Below are 24595 nucleotides of genomic sequence, written 5' to 3' on the forward strand. Positions count from 1 at the left end.
GACTATATATTTATTATACCTAAAACTCCATAAACGTAAGTTTTGAAGATACCTCTAACGATTTAACATTCTGATAAAATACACAATGACATATATCATTAGCACTTTACATGTTTTCTGAGCACACATCTCTCCAAGCACACAACTTCTCACCACACAGCTCTTGAACACAAAGCTTCTAAGAACACGGTCCTTAAGCACAACTTCCAAGCACAAAACTTCTGAAAACAACTTCCTAGACCACAGCACACAGATTATGTCTATACTGCATTTATTTGTATTCGGCCTCCCACGTGCGTGGTACACTAGACTGTCCTTCAATGGTGGCTACTTTAAGGTATACAGCCCTGCTAAGCTATTACAGCACCTACCTCTCTCTGCATTTCAGGGGCTTTATGCCTCTTGACAGTAGATGGTTAAGTCTGGTTGCTGTCTCCTGTTGAAATGGCCGCACATACAGATGAACGTACATGAGAAACATGCTTTAAGCTACAGTGGTATTACTTTGGTTTTGTGTAAACTTACCTGTCGAAATCAAACCCTTTGATACAATTTAATCATTGTATTCGATTGACTACACATATCATTATATACAGAGGTATGAGGACTTTAAGACAATCACCGTTTACAGTTAGATATTATATAAGATACTGGTACAACCAAATGCACATCAAACATATCTAAACAAAGATCATATAACATAATGTCATAGATAGACAGGCCTGAACAATTAGGGCAATGTGATACAACTTCATAATTAAAGATATAATATGGTTGTTTATTTTAGAATCGTTTTTTATCATGGCAAGAACACTGGATTTTTAAAGTCAAAGCAGAAATAAAAAACATCATTGTCAAATCGACAGCCTACAACAAGGAATCATTACCAGCTAGATTGCAATCTAAACATTTAAACCTTGTTGTTTTAATATCGGCAGTTTTTTTACGTCTAATGTTAACAGAACTCTGTGTTTATATATTGTATGGTTGTATTGCAATAAGATACACCATTTTAATAGCTATTGGCTCATTTTTTTAAAACAAATATGTGTTGTCATTAAAAAATACACCTCGTCCAAAACAGTCATTTGATATTGGAAACACGAACTTTAAACAATGTACATTTCACTTCCTTGTTGATGTGGAGAGTCGCCATTAAACTCAGAATGGCGAAAGGAAAGATATCGTTAAGAAGAGATGTGGTTCTGGTCCTGTTCGTCATATTTTATGCTGTTAGATCTGAAAGTAAGTACTTTATATGCAAACTTAAACTAGTGAAAACTAAATAACGTACATATTTATAGTTAAAACTACTAAATGTGAGGTAGGTAATTTCACTTCCTGATTGAATGGGTCAGTAATGGGTATTTGAGTATGTTATTCCGTAATAGCCGCCATCAATCACTTCCAGAATCGCCATGTCATCATGTATATATGGTTATACAGTAATGACTGTTTCAATAATAAATTGTTATTGTTTTTTAGTAAAGTTTCGAAATGTGGTAGATTTATCATGTAATACATTTAAAAACAAATATATTACATTTATTTACTTTTCATAAATAATACCTTGAACCTATTCACAGGTGCCTTTCAAGATACAACAAACGAAAATATGTAATAACATTTATATATCAATATGGATACATTTATATCGGTATAGCATTAATTATTGTCATCGGCCCAGCAGTAACAATAAGCTATATATGATTTCATGTATTAACAGGAAGTATATAGAAACTTTAATCTATGAAGAACAGAGATGCTTTTCACCTATTGTAATAATTCATGGATAGGAACAGTTCAGCTGCATAGTCCAAAATCTAGCTTTTGAGTGACGTGTCTGAGTACCGAAGTTAAGCAACGTCGAGCGTGGTCAGCTCTTGTATGGGTGACAGCTCCATTGTACCTCTGATCCGCGTTACACTATGAGAAACTTTCGTTTACTTTTTGAATAAAAAAAAGCAGCAAAAATCAAATAAAATAAACGATGATACAGCTAGTCCATGGTTTTCGTTAATGGCACTTTTAGCCCTCCTGGTATGAATCTGAATGAGTAGTTATATAAATACATACAATTTATATACACATATATCTTAACATGAATGTTTATCTCTCAAATGTATTTGTGAAGTTTTATTTTTATTTTTAGAATCACTTTCTAGCTTGTTTACACGCAAACCTTGTATTAGGTAAATGATATTAGTTTCTTCCATCATGTAACACAACACCACTCTTTTGTATTTTGTTGACAGTAACGTTCATTCATACCTCACGTTGTGTTGCATTAGGTGACAGCCTATCAGTACTTCATCTTTGAACATATCAGCTTTCCTTTCTCCCTTAACTATCCGTCTCTCTACCTATCATTCATGTTTTATACTCCAATGACGTTCTCATCTCCTCCTTTTTCCTTCATAAGGGGACGGGTTGACTTTTGACCGCTTACTGTTTTATTAACTTGTATTGAATCTATTTCAATTACTTTAACTAATTATCAACCCATTTTATTTCAACCATTGACTTCCATTTTGTCATATTTTAGTAAAAAGAATTTTCTGTCAATCCCCAGAATATAATAGATTGAACACATTTAATTTCGAACCTGAACAGGGGAAGATGATGAAATAGGAAATGGTACTGAAACTGGTACTAGTTAATAAATCATTTGAGACCTATATTATCTTGGGTAATGTTTTATATGCATTTTAAACGTGTCGCGAATTAATGTGACAGGTGATGTGCATACATCATCCCTGTCAATTCAGTTACCAAAAACAGTTGAATATCGCAGATGTAGTATGGAGGGAGCTTCATGAAATAGGCGGAAGAAAATATATCATATCTGAATTTTGGCTTTATATGTTACGCCACTGACAGACTATACACTACTTATAACAGAAAATGCATAACGTTGCACCCACGGTATAAAAATCATATAATCAAAATAATCGCAATAGTGTCATGATAGTGTTGGTTTTTAAGACCTGACGTTTTAATCCAATAGGGATAACTTTTTCTGTTGGCCGTAAATTGGCAGATGAAAATCAAAACGTAAGTATCATCGGTATTATAATAATTAATTGGCCGATTACTATCGTCAATACGATCTTGACAGTGAAAACAAAACACTGTAATTCATGAATACCGATCATCTAGCTTTACAGATGGGTCCCCGCGTTTTTATGCTCAATTTTTATTGCCGCGGATTATACAAGTATCTTTAATTTGGATTTAATATGTAACCAGATTTCATACGCGCCATGTCGAGAAAACAATATATTTGGAAATAAACAGACAATCAGAAATTAGAAATCCTCGTGACAAAATGATATCACATAAAGTATATTAGCCCGATCCAACCGATTGCTCAAATGAAATATAGACACGTGCACCATCACTCCTTAACTGTTGATTCATTCTCGATGACATTAATTTCTCTTTTAAAAGTACAAGACTACTATATTAGGATTTGCCTCCCTTTATTACAACATTTTATCAACATATGTATGTTAATAAAGCACTGTGATATACGAGCTATATCTCAATAATGACGACCGACAGTGTATATTTCGCAAACGTCAATCTTTGTGTATTTTCATATAGTCTCTACATAACATTAATATCACCATATAGTTATATTATATTGGTACACCTGCACGCACATATCTTCAGAGAAATAATGTAATAGCGTGTCATAAATATAAAAGACTGAACAGTTTGTGCCAACTAATTTACTTACAACTCAATGATGAAATGCGGTTGTTTATATTAGATTGGAATTACATTTCACAACATTCACTTTGTATTTTGGTATTTTTTTATAATAACAATCGACTTTTCAATTTATAGCGGCGATCAGCATTATTGTCAAATCGCTAGACTTTAGGTAACTATCAAAATGGAAACGATTATGACAAGCTAGATTGCAATATTAGCATAATTCGCCCGATATCTAAATATCGTCAGTTTTTAATTCTCGCCTAGATGAAACACAACTCGAAAAAGTGTAGATACTGAAGGCTTGCATTACTAGGAAGTAGAATGTTTGTATATGTGACCAGGGCCTAAGTACATTACCTATACGTGTATATGTGACCAGGGCCTAAGTACAATACCTGTACGTGTAAATGTGACCAGGCGTCTAAGTACAATACCTGTACGTGTATATGTGACCAGGGTCTTAGTACATTACCTGTACGTGTATATGTGACCAGGGCCTAAGTACAATACCTGTACGTGTATATGTGACCAGGGCCTTAGTACAATACATGTACGTGTATATGTGACCAGGGCTTAGTACAATACCTATACGTGTACATGTGACCAGGGCCTAAGTGCATTACCTGTACATGTACATGTGACCAGGGCCTAAGTACATTACCTGTACGTGTACATGTGACCGGGGCCTAAGTACAATACCTGTACGTGTATATGTGATCAGGGCCTAAGTACATTACCTGTATGAGTATATGTGACCAGGGCCTAAGTACAATACCTGTACGTGTACATGTGACCAGGGTCTAAGTACATTACCTGTACGTGTATATGTGATCAGGGCCTAAGTACAATACCTGTACGTGTATATGTGATCAGGGCCTTAGTACAATAACTGTGCGTGTATATGTGACCAGGGCCTTAGTACAATACCTGTGCGTGTATATGTGATCAGGGCCCTAGTACAATACCTGTACGTGTATATGTGATCAGGGCCTTAGTACAATACCTGTACGTGTATATGTGATCAGGGCCTAAGTACATTACCTGTATGAGTATATGTGACCAGGGCCTTAGTACAATACCTGTACGTGTATATGTGACCAGGGCCTTAGTACAATACCTGTAGGTGTATATGTGACCAGGGCCTAAGTACAATACCTGTACGTGTATATGAGACCAGGGCCTTAGTACAATACATATACGTGTATATGTGACCAGGGCCTTAGTACAATACATTTACGTGTATATGTGACCAGGGCCTAAGTACATTACCTATACGTGTATATGTGACTAGGGCCTAAGTACATTACCTATACGTGTATATGTGATCAGGGCCTTAGTACAATACCTGTACGTGTATATGTGATCAGGGCCTAAGTACATTACCTGTATGAGTATATGTGACCAGGGCCTTAGTACAATACCTGTACGTGTATATGTGACCAGGGCCTAAGTACAATACCTGTACGTGTATATGTGACCAGGGCCTAAGTACAATACCTGTACGTGTATATGTGACCAGGGCCTTAGTACAATACCTGTACGTGTATATGTGACCAGGGCCTTAGTACAATAACTGTACGTGTATATGTGACCAGGGCCACTCGTGTAAGTGTATATGTCAAGTACATGTTGTGTAATGTACTTGTCTTATTGTACTTGGGCTCTGGTCACATAAAATACTAAGCACATATACTTTACCCGTCTACATAATATACATGTGTACAACTATAAACATATATATCGTACACGAGTTACATATATATGTTGGAAAGGATTTTTAGAACCCGTATATGAAGTCATTGTAGAATATACCACGTCTAAAAACCAATATTATTTGGGCATTCCCGCTAACTTACATGAATATCTAACGACATCGCATACTGGGTCTCGGTCATAATGAATTTTTAGAATGCTGTACAGAAATGGTTAGCCTCAGATGCATCATGTGATGAATGGGTGAGATCGATGACATCGAAAACTTGACAATTCGCCCTGGGAGTGAAATATAGCTAAGGTCACCAGAACGTGACCCCTCATGCGATGTCGTTAGATGTTCATGTAACATAGTAAGAATGAGCATCTATATTTTAATTAGATTGTCTAAAAATCCATTTGAAATAGGAATATTTCGAATAGAAAACAAAGAAAATTTTAATTCCTTGTTGATTTGTAGTCGTAATAACACTCAGAACGGCGACAGAAAAGATTTTATAATGAAGGTTGTGATCCTGATATATTTTTAGCCCACCGTCATCAGATGGTGGGCTATTCAAATCGCCCTGCGTCCGTGGTCCGTCCGTCCGTAAACAATTTTTGTTATCGCTAATCCTCAGAAAATACTGAAGGGATCTTTCTCAAATTTCATATGTAGGTTTCCCTTGGTGTCTAGTTATGCATAATGCATTTTGAGACCAATCGGAAAACAACATGGCCGACAGGCAGCCATCTTGGATTTTGACAATTGAAGATTGTTATCGCTATTTCTCAGAAAGTACTGAAGGGACCTTTCTCAAATTTCATATGTAGGTTCCCCTTGGTGCCTAGTTATGTATATTGCATTTTGAGACCAATTGGAAAACAACATAATCAACAGGCAGCCATCTTGGATTTTGACAATTGAAGTTTCTTATCGCTATTTCTCAGAAAGTACTGAAGGGATCTTTCTTAAATTTCATATGTAGGCTCCCCTTGGTGCCTAGTTATTCATATTGCATTTTGAGACCAATCAGAAATCAACATGGCCGACAGGCAGCCATCTTTGATTTTGACAATTGAAGATCTTTATCGCTATTTCTCAGAAAGTACAGAAGGGATCTTTCTCAAATTTCATATATAGCTTCCCCTTGTTTGAAAAGTACTAGAGAGATGTTTCTCAATTGACACAGATTAGTAAAAGGAAGGGAAAAATAGAGAAAAGATCAATCTGACATGGAACCTATAAAGATCGTTCAATGGTGGGCGCCAAAATCCCTCTGGTTCATATCTAATATGGTCAGATCTTAAAGTAGGGACTTTTAATACAAACTGAAACTAGTAAATACAAAATAGCGTTCAAGTAAATAGCTGATATTATTGAATGTATGATAGATTAGATTCCTTCCTGACTGCAGATATCAATAATGATTGTCTCAGTATGTCGACGTTTTGTTTCGTAACAGCCAACAATGATCATTTCCAGGATCGGCAGTTCCTTCATCTTGTAATCATGTACAAAGTAATGGATGTTTCGATATTTTAGTTGTATTGCTTTGTAGTGAAAATGTTAGTTACTTTAGGCATGGTTGGTAGATCTGTCACGTAATACATTTAAAAGAAAATGTATCCCATTTGTTTGTATTTGTTTTGTCATCTATTTTTAATTAATATGTTGGAGCTACTACAGAAGGGAAATAAACTTTACGTGAGTAACATCCTGAAAATAGAATAGAGGAAACTCGCTGAGAATTTAAACATAATTAGGGACACATACCATTTCTCTTCTCACCCGATTATTTTTCTATACACCAATATGAAATGGTACTAAAACATCTAAATGAATGGTAAAAGATTTTTTTAGAATGTCTTGTATGCGTTTGAAATGTGACGTGAATTGATACAGGAGATTATATGCATATGCCATAATAGCATATGCATTAACTACCAAAATAGTCGGATATCGCAAATGAAATAAAGAGAGTAAAATTTGTAAAACACATAGAACGAAGAACAATTATCATATTAGAATTTCAGTTCAGTTAAGATCATTTATCACATCTTCAAGGCAAGGAAAAATACAGTCAAACCTGCTCTAACGGCCACCTTGAATAAGCGACCACCTCCGTTAAGCGGCCAGTCTGTGGTTTGCCCGATAGAATACACTATATAATGAACCTTGAATAAGCGGTCACCTGTATTACACTGCGATTTTGTCCGGAATGTTTTGTTTACGATAAACACCTAATCTGGATTCCGACGTGAAAACATGTGATGATCATACCGAACAAATTGACTGGGATCGTCCTTTAGCTAATGTTTTAGATGACCTCAAAACTGCTGAAAATGACCCTGATGATTAGGATAATTCTGTTGATGAGGAAGATGATGATACAACTTGTGAACTAACTTAACTTACAGTGATGTTAAACAAAAACTGACTGAAATTAAATCATTTTATTGCCAGAAAGGTCACACCGAAATGTTTACAGCTATTATGAAAGCTGATGCTGAACATGAAAAAACTATATGTGCAATGTACAAGCAAGCAAACTACAATTGGAGATTTCTTTAAGAAACAATAAATTCATCAAAACTTTGATCTTTGTTAGTTTTCATTTCAAAATACACTGTTCAAGGTATATTGTTATCAATATTAAAATACATGTATGAATAAGTGCATTATAATATGATAATACAATAAACTGTTGAAAAAAGAATTAGGCATCAGGTCGTTTCTGGCCAACTTGATTTAGGCAGCCACCTGTCTTAAGCAACTAATATATATCGGTCCTTTGTGTGGCCGCTTATTACAGGTTCGACTGTACTATGGTTAGATACGTTAAACTATAGTTAACTTCAAGTTATCAAATATCAACAAATACTTTGTTTATTGCAGGTAACATCGCCGTAAATAAAACAACAGAACAAAGTAGTGACCAGGGGAGCGGTAAATATTTTGCCAGTAGAGCTGTGGATGACTGTTTGAAAACAAAACTAGATGATCTTTGCTGTACACATACGAACGATCATCACGACACGGCCTGGTGGCGTGTTGATCTGGGAGGGTTGATGACAATAACTAGTATCACAATATACTACAGAGGTGAGTGAAATATTTCAACCAGAACTGTTTTGGTCCTAGGATGTAGTTATCTTTATTATATAAGCCTCATTCTAACACGATTCGCGTGTTTTGATTGGTTAATGGGCCGTGTTCTAATCTGCGATAAAACCATGATATATCGTGTTAAGCCACGCCCAGTTATAATCAAAACACTCCGCACCATTAACGATTGATGACCCATGAGATTGGAACCGAAAGTGAAGAAATCGAAAAGAATGAATTAACTGAATAAATCAAACAAAAATCGTTAATATCATTCTTACCGTCATTTATTGATTGAAACGTTCATTGTGTCCGTGTGTAGGCATCAAGCCAAGTAAAATCAGAAATGAAATGGAACAAGTGCACACAACTTTACATAACGGTTGAGCCTGTGGAAACACATTAACACTGACTTTGTCAAAGATCACATGTCGTTATGCATACTGCAGAGTAAATACAAATATGTCGTTTAATCTTCCGTAACAGGACTTTTACAACAATCCATATACACCGCTTTGTCAAGATACAGATCGAACTCTCGTCAGTATTGGCCTGTCAAATTGACCGACTTTGAAAGCTTCTTTCTGATTTCGTCACAGTATGACACGTCACTAGCGGAGTTCACAGAGTACTTAATAGCGTACTTGTAGAGATGTAAAACAATGTTTCTAAATACATTCGATAGTAAACGTGTTAGATCGGTCTCGAGTTCAAACCAAATTTCATGTTCTAATCGCCAGTATAGCCACTCAAAATAACGTACTATCCCCTAAGTATACCATTTAAACAATATAGTAACTTTATTAGGTTTGGTTGGTTTATTTTGTTTAACGTCGTATTAACAGCTAAGGTCATTTAAGGACGGCCTCCCGTGCCTGCGACATGCATGCGTGTGGTGAGTGCGGATGTTTGGGCTTTTTGTTGTTTTGTTTTTATGCTACGGTATGTTCGTGTTGAGTCTCCTTGTGATAGGCCTGAACTTTTGCCATTTTATAGTGCTACCTCACTGAAGCATACTACCGAAGACATCAGCAGGACCCGTCCGGTCACAATATACTGACAACGGGCGAACCAGTCGACTCACTCCAAATATGCTGAGCGCTAAGCAGGAGTAGCAACTTACCATTTTTTAAGACTCTGGTATGTCTCGGCCTGGGGACAGAACCCAAAGCCTTCCTCACAGCGGCGAACGCTCAACTAAAGGCCAAACGTGAGGCATTGTCAAGGGAGACATTAAGAAAAAGAAAGTTGTGCAGAGAAAAGATAAGATCCAAAATTTAGTCGCCTCCTACGATCTTGCAATGGGGGCAGCAGGTACAATTCTTACGCCCTACCTGCAGGGCAGAACTTTCTTAGGAAAGTACTGAATTGCTACCACTAAGACATAGATAACATTTGTATTGTGAAAATAGAAGAATGATAAATTATATTCCTATAAATTATTTATTGTGAAATAGAATGTGTCTAACGGTGTTTTGTATGGTAACTAGAATGTAAGCAGCAGTGTATTGTATAGTGCAGTATAATGCATCTAACAATGTATTGCGCCAGTGCGCTTTCCTTTATCGGATTTTCTGTTTGATTGTGACTTTTTCATACTTGTTTAGAATATTTGAAAGCAAGTGAAATGTGGAGTTGACCATGGTGCCCATATTTCCCTTTGTCCTGATACATTTTTATGTTAGTTCTTCCAGTATATTATTACATTCTTTATATACTGAACATAATTTGAAATTCAAAACACAATGTACAATATGTATTTCTCGAAAAAAATTTACATTCATGATTCACTGTTTAGAGCGGTTAAAGCGACCGTTTCATTTTCTTTAAACAATACAACACACTATTTCTTTCTGCGAAAGGGACGACTAACTAGACAGACGGACAGGCAACAGACAAAAAGAGAGACAGACGGACAAAAATACCTGCTCCTTACTGCTGTAAAGATTATAATATACTGATCTTATATCTAGTGATTTCATCCAATGTGGAATATATACGTAATTTTGATGAATATCGTTTGAACTTGATTATCAATTGACAATGTCTTTGGTCTGGCAGACGATCAAAGTTAACATTTTTTTCTATTTATTTTTTTTCTATTTTGAAATCATATTGTACAAAACTTATACATGCATAATCACTTAACACATATAGACAGTATTACAAATTAATGTCCATATTTTTACAATTGCACTCCCATTCACTGATAGAGTACATATTTATTCCTACATACACACACATATCCTCGCATACAACATTTTAAAACTTATTTATTGTATCAATATTCATATACATGTATGCATTTATTGTTTCATTTACACCCATGCATACATACTAGTATATCCACTCTCACGCTGAAACATAACATATTTAGTGGTGCGCCGTTATGACCATATCTATGTAGACACTATGTTAGGTAGTGATGCTTGAGACTGACTATGTTTACACAAAGGTAATTAAATACTATACGATCATATATTGACGTTGTCGATGTTATTGTGTAACAAGTGTTTGTTAACTGTCAGGAATTAGTTTTGGCTATTGAATAAAAAAAAAAACATTAAATCCATTTACACCAAGTATTCGTGAATTTTGCTTTGAAAAAATCGTTTCGACCGTTTGATATGAATTTCAGCGTATTGTAGTATTCTTTTATGTTGTTTGCCAATGCATTGACATTTAAGGATTTATTAAGACACCTCGTTTTGTAAATGCACTGTTTGATAATAAGAATTTATATATTATAAACTGTCGCTATATTGCAAGTGTTTGTGAGTCCAAAAAGAAAAGATTGTTTATTTATTTCAAAGGGAATATAGAGCGCATCTACAATTAATACAAAATTTTGTAATAAATTTTGCAATTCCTAGCATTCCCACATCAAGTGAATTATTATCTTTCAGTGTTACAGAATGTGCTCATAGGATTATATACTATACCATATAAAAAAATGATAATTTAAGAGTTAGTGGTGAGAATATAATGAGATATCCGATACTGAAGCCATTGAAGTTTAGTATTTTGTGTTACTTTATGTACTATGTAATAATCCATGCTCTTTTAGCAAATAAGAGCTGTTCATTCCATTTTTATTTGCCTGTAGCGACAGTGTCCGTTTTATTGAAAACATTATTAAATCACTAATACTTGAGAGAAAACACTGTATATTAGGAGGTAGCAAAGGGCGAATAACTGGTTGGATATTTTGGGGTAGAGGGTCTGGCAGACTTATCCGAACTGCAGATATTAATCCTTGGACCCGAAGAAAATTTGTATGTAATTGATATTTTTGTGAAAGTTCTTCAAATGGATAAAATGTAGAGTCCTCTGAACTCTTTACAAGGTCTGCAATGTATGTATTCCTGATTTATACCATGATGTGAAGAAAACAGGTTTACCAGCAACAGTTATGTCCTTATGATCCCAAATACACTTAGTCAAAAAAGAATTTTGTTGGAGTTCTTTAATTTCCTTAATCAATTTATACCAGGCATGAAAAACATCCTTCCAAAATTTATTTGTACATAATTTACTGCAGTAGGATATATATTCCTCAACAATATTTAATAGAAGATCAACATCAAAATTATCTTTTAAGATATATATCCATTTCACGTCAGTTTTGCAGTCTTCTGACCCGCCCCAATTTAAGAGAGTTTATAAAAGCATATCAATTTTAAAATCTTAAAACCTCCTTTACAATGGTCTTGAACAACAATGCTTCTTTTAACTTTGTCAGTGTTACTATCTTATAAAAAAAAAATAGAATAGTAATGAATTTATTTCTGTTATTACCTTTTCACTTGGGTTAGTAAGAGATATAAATAAGTGGTTAAATTGGGATATCATTAATGACTTGATAATGTGGATATTTTGTTTTTTCATGTTTTAATTAAACTTTAAAATTTTACTATTTTCTTATCAAAATTCATTTAAGGGATGTGTTCTTGGTTCGCATCAAAGTCAATACCAAGATCAAATTAAACATAATTTAAATATCGTTTGAAATTGAGTGTGAATTGACAATGTATTTCGTCTAAAAGACGATCAAATTTAACATAATCTGATACTTTAAAACCCTAAAATTGTATCTAAATGTGCTACATTTGAAAGTGATGGGCACCAGATAAGGAAATGTACATCAATATAGTCAGGATGTACAAATGTACTCTAAGAAATCAATTTTGTCTGCTCAATTTCTCTACCCTCGTCTGTCGTTATGTGGGTTCACACCTGACCACTCGCTCGTTTATCAAAGTTTCAATACGTTCCGGGTACCACATACGTATTCATTGTGACGTTGGGAAGCTTCCAACATAACTCTTTCACTGCCAGTCATTATTTGTACGAGAACCAGTAACAACTTTCTGTCATAACTGATAACCAGTAGAGAACGGCGTGATGGGAACGTGATGTATCGAATAATACCAATCACTCTACCGAAGGTTATCGTTGTGACGCTGAGAAAATTGCTATTGTTGAACCAACGATGACTTCCAAAAACAAAAACACAATTAAGATTAAGATTGGGATCAATCCTATTCAACTTAAACATTGACATCATCGTCAATACCTTTGAAAATGATTATATAACTGCTGATTTTTCATATTTTTTTTCCAGAAAATTCTCAGGACAGATTTGCAGGATACCAGATTTTCGTATCTAATACAGCCAACATGCCAAAAGACGGTGTCCTCTGTTACGAGGACACTAGTAGTACTAAAAGTGCGGTACAGCTGGTGATGACACACTTGTGCCCGTATGTAGGTCGGTATGTAACCGTTTACAACTATAGAAACAACCCAAAACGATACAGCTGGTATAGTAATGACGCTCTTCTGGAGTTGTGTGAGGTACAGGTGTTTGGTGAGTATGATTCTGTTTAACATTGTCTTAAATCAATGATCATGCGAGGTGGTGTATAACCACAATCCTTTCTTTATTTAAAAGGTATGTAATATGTTTTTTCTAGCCTGAATCTGCTGTACATACCCACGTAACAGAGTTAATTTACAATTGAATCTAAAGCATCCCCTCAGCCAGGAATAGAACCCAGGACAGCTAGCTTACTAATCTTATGCCCAACCGATCGAACTACAGAGAAGATCTCTATTCTAGTTCCGTTTTCACATAGTGTCGTTAGGTATACATCTGAGTGTATAATTAGAGCTATCAAAAATAAGTCGCTAACGTATACGCATGCGTAAATCAGGACATATATTTAAGGAACATTCATAAGTTTGAATATTTTTCACCGCTTTACGGGTTTCAAATGTTCAAAAGCAAATACTGATGAAACGTTGCTTTGGAAGGCTGATCCAGGTATCAACCTAGCTAAGCTTACAGGTGTTTATATACCTTGTTACAGCCTGTCTGGTAAAAACGTACTACCTTCTTATCGCCTCTAGCAACTCCATATACAGACCGGGGTTCTATAAAGTATACACATACTTATAAAGAAAAAAATAAATAAATTGGCACAGGGACCCGATGGTCCGCCCCTCTCGTTCTGATGATTGACATATACGCTCGAGTCTATAGTATAATGATAGCTAGTGACGTGCAGGGGATCCGTACTCAAGTTACTTTTTGGGATCCCCGATTTGTATTCTAAGTGGGTGCTCACAACTGCCGATACATACAAACATATATTCTGAGCATGCCTTGCTCAAAAAATGGTCTCAATAACCCTTTCTCTGCAGAACTAACTAAGAATGGTAACTTATATCAAATAAATGAAGAGCAAGGGGAAAAAGGAACATAACTCGTACAACACTGACCAGCACGCACACCAGCTAGAACACATTGCTTCTCACAGTTGCAGACAGACCAAGGTATCAGTATTCAGAACAGAGCACGCGTTACAGCGTCTGCTAACAACAGCAGGGTCCGATTTGTCTATACTACCGTTCAGCTACTACAATCTGCTACCTCACTTCAACTCATCGTTACACCTACCTATTGATCTTTGTTGTTGTGTTGCCTGTTCAATTGTTCAAAATCTGGTCTAACTAACAAGCTAGCAGAGGCTTTATATACCCTCTGAGAGCCGATGGCAGCGCCGTCTGTGTTCCCACCGGAATACCGTCTTTGTCTATATTATGTTTGAATAGCATGCGCGCTAATCACGCCATGCTACAAGCTTGTTTTCGATCGACACCGAGGTTGTTTCGAAAACGGAAGTAAATAGGTACTATAACGAATGAATTGAACTGTATTAGTTATGTACAAATAAAGAACTGGATAGGCTAAAACTTGTTTGTTCCACCACCATGGAATATTGAGTCTAGCCGAAAACACATATGCGTGGTTGTTACCTGTAAATGCCTTTCTAGTTTAAAATCATTAATGTTGATTTGCATGACTATGAAAACAATAATAATGAAACATGTCTCAGATTCATACATTAATGATTGTTCCCTAACATATACGTCCCGATATATGTAAGCGTATACGTAAGCAGCTTATTTTTGATAGCTCTAATACTTAAACATAACAAAATATGATATTAAATGAGTCAGCGATATAATCATAAATACCACTAAAATAGGGTAAAACAGCAGTAGGTGCACATAAAATAATCCAGTTGGGGTTTGTTGGATAGGTGTGAAAATATGTTGGAATTTCACTACATTTAATATTGATCAGAATGGTTAGAAGTCTTTTTAATGTTTGCCAAGCCAGGCTGTATATTTCCAACCGTTATTAAAACGTAAAGTAAAGTTGCCATAATTTTCCTCGTTCATTGCCGAGAAGGACCCTACAATTCAAATACAGCTACCCGGTCATCTGTGTTGTTGTTTACTTCAAAATTTATGAATAACAATGTCATAATTGGTTTGACAATATAAGTGTTCCTAGGTTGTACCTAATTAAAGATTTTAAATATTTGAGATGGGGTAGGATTATGCTATGTTTCTAATATAATACAGTTTATCGGGGTATTATAGATGATGATCAGATCAAAAACAATCTGGTTTGAAAATGAAATAAATTCACTTCTGAGTACTAACAATCTTTGATGTGTCTTTTCAACAGGATGTCAAGTAGGGAGATACGGTGACGGAGACTGTGACAATCAGTGTCCAGGGGAGTGTTATGGCGGTAACTGTAACTCCAAAACAGCTGCCTGTTTCTGTAAGTTACCATTATTTATCTACATATACAATAACAAAAAGAAAATACAAATATGTCCGTCACACCATAAGTTAAAAATATTTTTAATGCGCTACTAATGCTATGAACTTGCAACAAGAACGATTAATTGATGACTTGATTTATCGAAGGCACTTAGAATATGTAGATACATGTACAATCAGATTGATCTTTTTCTCGAAAATTTTGTCTCCTCTGAAATTAAGAATATTTCACGAAATGATCATTATGGTACTTGATATCTGATTACTTAATACTTTTTGTTTCTTGGTATATTTTTTGGCTTTTCGTTCATCTTTAAGTTAACAGATATATGGTACTTTTAACCGTTTTCAAATATGTATTTTACTTATTATCTCGTGCAATATATGATTCTGTTGATATCTGAATTTTTGCAGGCTCAAAAGTGACATTCACTGTAATTAACAGGCGAAACATATATAAAACATTTATTTCCGCTCCAATGCATGTGTGAATATAACAACCTTCATACCATTATAAATGCAGAAAAACTAAATCAATTATCCAAGTTTTGAAAGCCTGTTATATCCTTAATGTGACTTACAATCGTGTCATAGTGCAGAAACGTCTATCAGATAAATTATCTCACAATGGTGAAATTTATTTCAAATGGACTTTTTCTTCTTTTTTTAGATTGCTTCACCGGAAAATATGGCAACCACTGTAGCTTGAATTGTCCTACGAATTGTAAAGACAACGTTTGTTCGAAGGACACTGGCATTTGTTTTGGTATGTTTTCGTCTAATTCTGTTTTTCATGATATAACAATTCAACGATAAACGTAAAACACACTACTACAATGATGAATTAGAAATTCATCATGTGTCATAATAATTCTGTACAATTAATGTAAAAAAATTATCATGAATTTCATCTGCTACCATGCTATCATATACTGTTATATCGATCTCGTTGAATACAGTTTGAGAAAAAAACGCATCTATACCCATTTGTTTAGGAAAGTACAGTTGGTAGATTTTTTTTTAATTTTGGAATGATCTCGAAACGTCTCTTCAATCAAAAAGGGTCTATGTTTATGTGGTCGATATAACTTATTCTTATGTTTCTATATCATAGCTTATATAGAGAACAGATTATATATAAATATTTGCTGTCAGATTGTGTTCCTCAGAAGTGCGGCATCAGATGTGAACAGAATTGTTCTACGAATTGCCTGGATAGTCTATGTGAGAATGTGAACGGCTACTGTTACGGTGAGAAACAACTTCTACCTTTTTTCGATTTTGATATTGAATATTTGTGTATGAAATCAAAATGATATTAAGGAAGCATTACCATTTCCAACTTCGAACAGAAATAAGATTTAGGGTGCTTGTTACCATTTTTTGTTTAAATCAGCTAGCACAAACAAACAAATATACCTTCAAAGATAGTTCTATCAGGATGACAATCGGTATGTGTTAAAATGACAAAATAAAAAATCATTGGTTATGGTGGAATTTCCAAGTACAGTGATTCATGTGAATCGACCTGTCTTCAAAATTGTACAGGTGAGGAAAGGACACACGGCAGTGTATAGATGATTCACAGTTCATAACCACTGTCATTTATAGTTATAATTACAATGCTTTTCGATAAGACTGATGGCTGTTTCGTTGTAACCACCCCAAATCTCATTTAAATATTGTGAATAACCCTGGATTTAACTATGATTTGTATGGCGGGTACAGCTTATTAGTAATTTGTCCCTGCTGGTAACGTATGTAGATATAGAGATACAATGTATGTGGCTAATGTTGAAGAGTTTGTAGTGTCCTTGATTACAAGGTCAGCAGGGTATATCTTATCGTCATTGAAAATTATGTTATACAAAACACAATCATCGTCATCAGATCTATATTTGAGTTTAAGAACTTTGCAGGGTCTACGGTAGGTGTTATGATAAGCTCTTGAATATAATCCACCTCGTTTGAAACCAATATACACGAGTCGGCCATGAAAGTGGTACAGTTTGTTCCCCTGCGCATGCCAATAGTCTGTGGGAAGGTGTAATCACCAAACTCAGCACAGACATCGACGACCAGAAATTCATTCATTCTCACAATTCCATCAGTGGTGTATTATCGTATTTCATCTGGGCTCTATTTGTAGTTTTACAACATAAAATATAGCATATTTCACAAATAAGTAGTTATAAAGTCATGAGCCTTTCGTATGCCTTTCATAACCTACAAAGGACGGTGTAACTTCTGTCTGGAATGGAGATTGCTAGTGTAAATAGTGAGAAAATATAATGTTTTGACATAGACGTTTTTAAGGAGCAGACATTCAAAATTAATCAAAAGGAGTTCGCAACAAACACACATCCTACCAGGTTTACTTCTAGAGTAAATATTATATCAGAACGACAGCAACACTTAATAATAACGAATGGAACTGGCACTAAAACGTTCATATAAAACCTTATTCGAAGAACATCTCGAAGGAGAAACAAAACTTAGTTTGCAATTATTATCACGTAGTTTTGAAATAAAATTAGATTCAGATTTACCCCTGACTTCATAAAACTAGGCGCTCCTCATAAGTACGGTATTATCTGTGAACAAGACTTTGTAGACTGTACGTGGAAAATAATTCGAATGCAAAATCTCCATGATAGTTATAATTTCAATGTTTCTAAGATCAAAAGGCTGTTTTTATCCGTTATTTTTGTGTTTCGCAATTTGTCTATGAACGATTTACTATTCCTTTCACTTTGCAATGTTAACACTTTAAATTACTATTGTGTAAACGATAACGAATTGATTATGTCTGTGACATGTAAGATAAGTATACGTTATGGGGGAATCCACTCAATAAAACAATGTGTGTAAAGGACACAGGATACTGTTTAGGTAAGTTTCAGGTACAGGAATCCTATATTTTTCAGAATGTATTCCTGGGAAGTTCGGTAATACAAGGTGTGATCAGAACTGTCCAGAAAATTGCAATAAAACATTGTGTGAAAAGACCACAGGATACTGTTTAGGTGAGCTACAGAAAATAGTCTATGTGATTGTTGTAGACGAAAACAATCAACTACTGTGGCGGTATGATACACGTACAATGTAGTGTAACTTTGGTGTAACATCTTGCACATCATACCGATAAAGAAGAAATATTCAAATTCGTGGAAATTATGAGCACATGAATGCAATCATAGTCTTTCTAGTTTTGAATCGTTATATATCATTTATGTGCTTTTACAAAATGTACTTGTAGATTTCACATTTTTGTTTTCGGGGCTTTGACTTATCTGCATTTTCCTTTCGTGCATCTGGTTGACTATTACGTTTCAAAATGTAACTTTTCATATCGATAATCTATAATCTCTGATGAAAAAATAAAACACATTTCAATATTTCCAAACTAAGAAATATACCGTTTGGATGATTATTTCAAAACCTTAACAACTCAGTCAGGTCACTTTAGAATGATAATAATTAAATGCTGTGCTGTCGTTGAATAGATGCCGATGATTAAGCGATAAAAAAATATCCGTTAAAATAATCATCATTTTGGGATGATTCTATGTTTTCAAAATGTATTCCTGGAAAGTACGGAGACATATGTGATCAGAACTATCCTGCAAATTGTAAGGATATGATCTGTGAAAAGTCCACGGGAAACTGTATTGGTGAGTTATATATATTTACTGTGTCATAAATATGATGGTCAATGCAATACGTGGCGCAGTGATTTTCTCCTGTAACCCCAGATTAAAAGATACTATTAAAAATAATCATCATTTTCGAAGGATTCTTATGATTTCAGATTGCATTCCTGGAAAACATGGAAACACATGTGATCAGAACTGTCCTGGAAATTGTAAGGATATGTTGTGTGAAAAGTCCACGGGAAACTGTATTGGTGAGTGATATCTTAGTACATGTGTTATTGAAATGGTGGTCAAGAAGCGCAGTGCTTCTCTCCACTTATTCCACATTAATATTCCTTCAATCTTTTTGCGTATGAGATACGGACTTCTAGTTACTGCGTTTTATTGTTATTCATCCGTTGCAAGAATTCAATCATCGTTGTGTATAACAGCAATGCTTGTATGATGATCCTGCACAGTTAGTGAGATATGGCTTCAATCTTGGTGTAGGATTAGAAAAATTACCATATATATTTTTTCTTTTTTTTTGAACAGATTAACTTGAAATTTGGTTTTAAATTTGATCATTAATATCCAATACTGCATTTTTTTTCATTTTTTATTTTTCAATGTAACACACATATACAGGCCTCAGACCACACGTATACACCAGCGTCCTTGTACAGGCATGTTGTATAGCTGGCAATTCCAGTACTGTTATCAAATATTTGTCCTGACTAAGCTATTGCAGATATGCGCATACTTTTTATATATATTTTAAAAGTGAAATATTTGTTCTAGTGTTATAATTTCGTTTTAAATTCATTTCAATTTGTGAGTTTTTATGGCAGGACACGGTGAGTTGTAAGGCTGAAGTAGCGATATCTTGTAATTGTCCAGGTTTTCCCATAATGTAGTGGGGTGGTGACACGTCAATAGAAATAACTTTCTAAAATACTGGTCATGATGTTCTTTTCATTTCCTTTAGGTTTTGCTTGAATAGTTCTACAATATGAATATGTAAATCAGTTTTGAAATATTTCGATTTCTATTTCTCTTTGGTACAATACAGAGGAAAATTAAGTGCGATCTGAGACCACATGAGTCGGTAATGGCAGTCGATGTCACTGGTGATATGCGTTCAATAGAATAAGATTAAAATTGATAGCATTACACATAACAATTGGAATCTCTATATACAAGATAATGTTGATGATAAGTTCACACGCGTTTGACGAAGTAAATAAATGCTATGTTATAAACTTTCCAGATTGTGTTCCTCAGCGGTACGGCATTAAATGTGAACAGGAATGTTCTACAAATTGCCAGGACCGACTGTGTGAGAAAGTCAATGGGAGCTGTAATGGTGAGTAACCTTTCCAACATATTCGTGAATTCATTATTTGGAAAAATTTGAATTATAGAATGTAACCAATGCATTCGCGACTATAATCGTTAATCTTCCAAGTCAATATCATTTGTTGAAGTACTTAGTAGTATTTAATCCGGTGTTTAACATTAAAGTTGTAATGTACTCGTGTTTCTAATTAATTTCTTTTTTTTCTCTGTTCACCAATATCTTTCAACTGTTTTAACATATTAGTAATAGTTCTATTGTTTGTATTGTTTAACATTTTACAACCAATAAATACAAGGTAAGATCAATATTAAACCTTGTTTTATTGGACGTATTTAGTTCATTTTTCGTTGTTCACGTGCAAATACCTTCACGCTCTTATCTGTTTCATAAGTATTGATTTTGGGTAATCGGGTGCTCTAGGACGATTTATAGAGCAAGTGTTAATGTTCATGCTTCAATATTGGAACCCTTCAGTGTTTTAAGTATCGAAATTGGCATATAGAAACGAACAAACGTTGATAGACGAATGCAATAGATCGTTATTAATTCAATTAATTATTTACTGATGATTTCAAAAGACATAAAGTATAGTAAGAAGTTTTCAGTTGTACATTCAAGATTGTAGATTCTACACTGTGGTAAAACTATCGTCCACGCCGTTGCCATGACAGCCAAACCATGCCGCGAACACTGACGAAGTGAAAGTTGAAGTATTATGCGCAGCATGCTGTTTTTTGTAAAACCATATTCATACCTCATACTGATTGAGGTTGTTTTATCATATTTGTTCAATTAGAAAATAAGAAAGCTAACAAAAACATTAAAAAAGACAGAACGAAGCGTTCATATATGGCAGTGCATACAAAACGCGGGATCTGTGAACAACGTGACGTCATGGAAATGTTAAAGTTGCAACAATGTATATTTTACATGAATACACTAATGAGCAACAGAATGGGACGCAGCATTGACCCAAATGCGAAAAGGATAGCACATCATTTACTATGGAGGAACTTTATATTTTACAGACTGTATTCCTGGAAGGCACAGTACTAACTGTGATCAGAGCTGTTCAGAAAATTGTAAGGACACATGTGAACGGGACAATGGATCCTGTACAGGTGAGTTACTGTTTACTGCTCGGGTAACAAAGAAATATGATGGATTGAAAAGACTAATACAAAGCAGTTATAGTCAGTTTCTTACTTTACACTGACTTAGCTATTGCAGATATGCGCACAATTTTAATATATATTTATAGTGCAATATTTGTTCTAGTGATATAATTTTGTTTTAACATCATTTCTATATTTGTTTTTATGGCAGGACACGTCAATAGAAATAACTTTCCAAAATGCATGGCATGAGGTACTTTCCAGTTCCTTTAGGTTCATCTTGAAATATTCTACAACATGATATGAAAACGAGTTTTTAAAATGATTCATTTGTCTTTGGTAGAATATAGAGGAATATTAAGATGTCGAAGTCGCCGATGATATCCGTTCAATAGAATAAGATTAAAGATAGCACTATACATAAATTAGAATATCATTGTACAGGATAATATTGGTAATAAGATACCACACGTTTGCAATCTAATTAAAATCTAGTTGGTCATTCTCACTACGTTACATGAACATCTAACAACATCCCATAAGGGGTCACGTCAGGGTGACCTCTGATATGTGTGTATGTCACTTTCAGGGCGAATTGGCATTTTGTCGATGTCATCGAAGCAAAACATTTCGTCACAGCATGCATCTGAAGCAAACCATTTCGGCACAGTATATAGCTATATGCTTTATGAGACGAAATGACTTGAAACAAATTGAAAGATTATACAAGCTATGCACTCTAGTCATGCTAATTCGGACATATAAAATTCACTTCCAAGATTCTGGAAGTAGTCATTTGATTGGCTAATCCAAAAGGTCACCCTGACGTGACCCCTTATGGGATGTTGTTAGATGTTCATGTAACGTAGTGATAATGACCATCTAGATTTTAATTAGATTGCACACGTTTGACGAAGTAAATATTTCAAATACATTCCAGATTATGTTCCTCAGCAGTACTGCTTTTTTTACTACCGCAGTTTACGTGTTGAGAATATTACCTTGAATGATCTATTTCATTTTTTTGTTTGATGTTTTCATTGGATATAGTCATGTAGTAACTGTAACAATTATCTAGTATCTGAAACACTTCTAAATAAAACACCATGTTTTCTTGTATCCGAGTGAGAGTTTTGTTTAGATGGTTGTCCAGGAAATCATTAGGAAATGGTTCTTGTAAGATCAGGTGTGTATTAATCTGGATGTAAACTAATGAATGTTTGTTGTATACCTTCAATAACTTTGATTCCCTGAAAGAGAACTACTTTAGTAATTGAGTGGCTGTAAACCTTATTTGTCGTCGTAATAAACCAATTAGGTTAATTCAGATGAGAATAATATGATATCGAAAAGACGACAAAATGATACTATTGAGAGACATTTTATTTTACAGACTGTATTCCTGGAAAGCACGGCACTAACTGTGATCGGAACTGTCCAGGAAATTGTAAGGACATGCTGTGTGAACGGGACAATGGATCCTGTAAAGGTGAGTAACTGTTTACTGCTCAGTGGAACATAGAAATGTGATGGATTGGTAAGACTAACGCAAAGCAATTATAGTCAGTTTCTTACTTTACAGAGGTAAAAAGGCGGACATATAGGTAAGGTAATTACATTGAAAATAGAACATAATCTAGCATCGCTCTTCGTACAAGCCTACTGTGGGTAAGGTAACGATTCTGGAGACAACGGATTCAATGATTATAATCAATTGTTTAGCAACACAACAGTCAATGAACTATATCGTTTTTTTCGTGTGTTCTTACGATGATTATTGAAGCATTTGGAGCGCGTATAGCCAAGGAAATATTCCGTATTACTTCTATGTGTGACACCCGGAGCTGCACGCCACAATATCGAGTGATAATTAAGGTTACGGACCGAACCCCTGGTTGATCAAACTACTATTGTGTTAATTTTGAATCGAACTGTCCTGGGAACTGTAAATACATGTATGTAAAGTACACAGGACCACGTTTAGGTGAACAGTTTAAATTCGTTGTAATTGTTATACACGACAGCAATCCAACTAACTACTGTGGTGGTAGATTACATTAACCATGTATTGAGACATTGATGTAACATTTTATAAATAATACTGATGTAAAAACGACAGTCATGCTCGTGGAGTTTATGGATTTGTGACGTTTAGCATGTTTTCACTTGTCAAGTTCACATTTTGATTTCATGCCTTGACTCATCTACAACATTTCCCTTCCATCTATCTGTTTGACTTTTACATTTCCAAATTTAGCTTTACTCATCTTTCATCTATAATTTCTGATGATAAAATTGTGGCGGAATCGGTTTTTAATAAGTTATTAAATTAAGAATTTTACCCCTTTGTTTGGTCGTGTCATTGTATTAGCCATGTAAGGGAAATAGTTTGTTACCTTTTGGTTCCATTTTTGTTGTGCCGGGTGTTATTATGGCCATATAATCCTGGTATTTTGTTGCAGTGCGTTTGTCGCCTGTTTGTTATGCCTACTTCGCCGCCATGCTGGCGGAAGTGGTCTTATTTGTAAGGCCGTTTCTGATTGGTCATCTGGTTACCCGGGGACCAATCGTTTGACTTGTAGGATTTGTTTATGGTATCACTAGGTTAGAGACTATTCTCGTCAGTATATAAAGCTTTGTCGACCCGGGGTCAGTTCTCTCTATACTTCTAGACCGCTTCTGTAGTTATACAGGTGAGGACAGCCTCCCTAATTTACCGTCCCGTCAGCGGGATGTAGTTAAGTATTTAATAGTTAGCTATGTAGTAGGTTTAACGTTCCGTCAGCGGAATGTTGGGCTCTTTCTCTATTGGTTAGCT

At 34.9% G+C, this 24595-nt stretch overlaps 1 protein-coding gene across 1 annotated transcript in view; it reads left to right on the forward strand.

Annotated features, from left to right (window-relative positions):
• Window positions 1-1166: 1166 nt before the first annotated feature.
• The window catches only part of LOC117326623 (scavenger receptor class F member 1-like), a 30742-nt gene continuing 7313 nt past the window's right edge, over window positions 1167-24595 (forward strand). The window contains exons 1-11 of the mRNA XM_033883383.1: window positions 1167-1245; window positions 13149-13394; window positions 15567-15665; window positions 16338-16433; window positions 16823-16918; window positions 18595-18693; window positions 19479-19574; window positions 20573-20668; window positions 21691-21783; window positions 23171-23266; window positions 24240-24301. Of these exons, the coding sequence (XP_033739274.1) occupies window positions 1167-1245; window positions 13149-13394; window positions 15567-15665; window positions 16338-16433; window positions 16823-16918; window positions 18595-18693; window positions 19479-19574; window positions 20573-20668; window positions 21691-21783; window positions 23171-23266; window positions 24240-24301 (1158 nt within the window). The remainder of the gene's footprint in view (window positions 1246-13148; window positions 13395-15566; window positions 15666-16337; window positions 16434-16822; window positions 16919-18594; window positions 18694-19478; window positions 19575-20572; window positions 20669-21690; window positions 21784-23170; window positions 23267-24239; window positions 24302-24595) is intronic.

Source organism: Pecten maximus, chromosome 4 (assembly GCF_902652985.1).
Source record: "Pecten maximus chromosome 4, xPecMax1.1, whole genome shotgun sequence".
In the NCBI taxonomy this organism is placed as follows: Eukaryota; Metazoa; Mollusca; class Bivalvia; order Pectinida; family Pectinidae; genus Pecten; species Pecten maximus.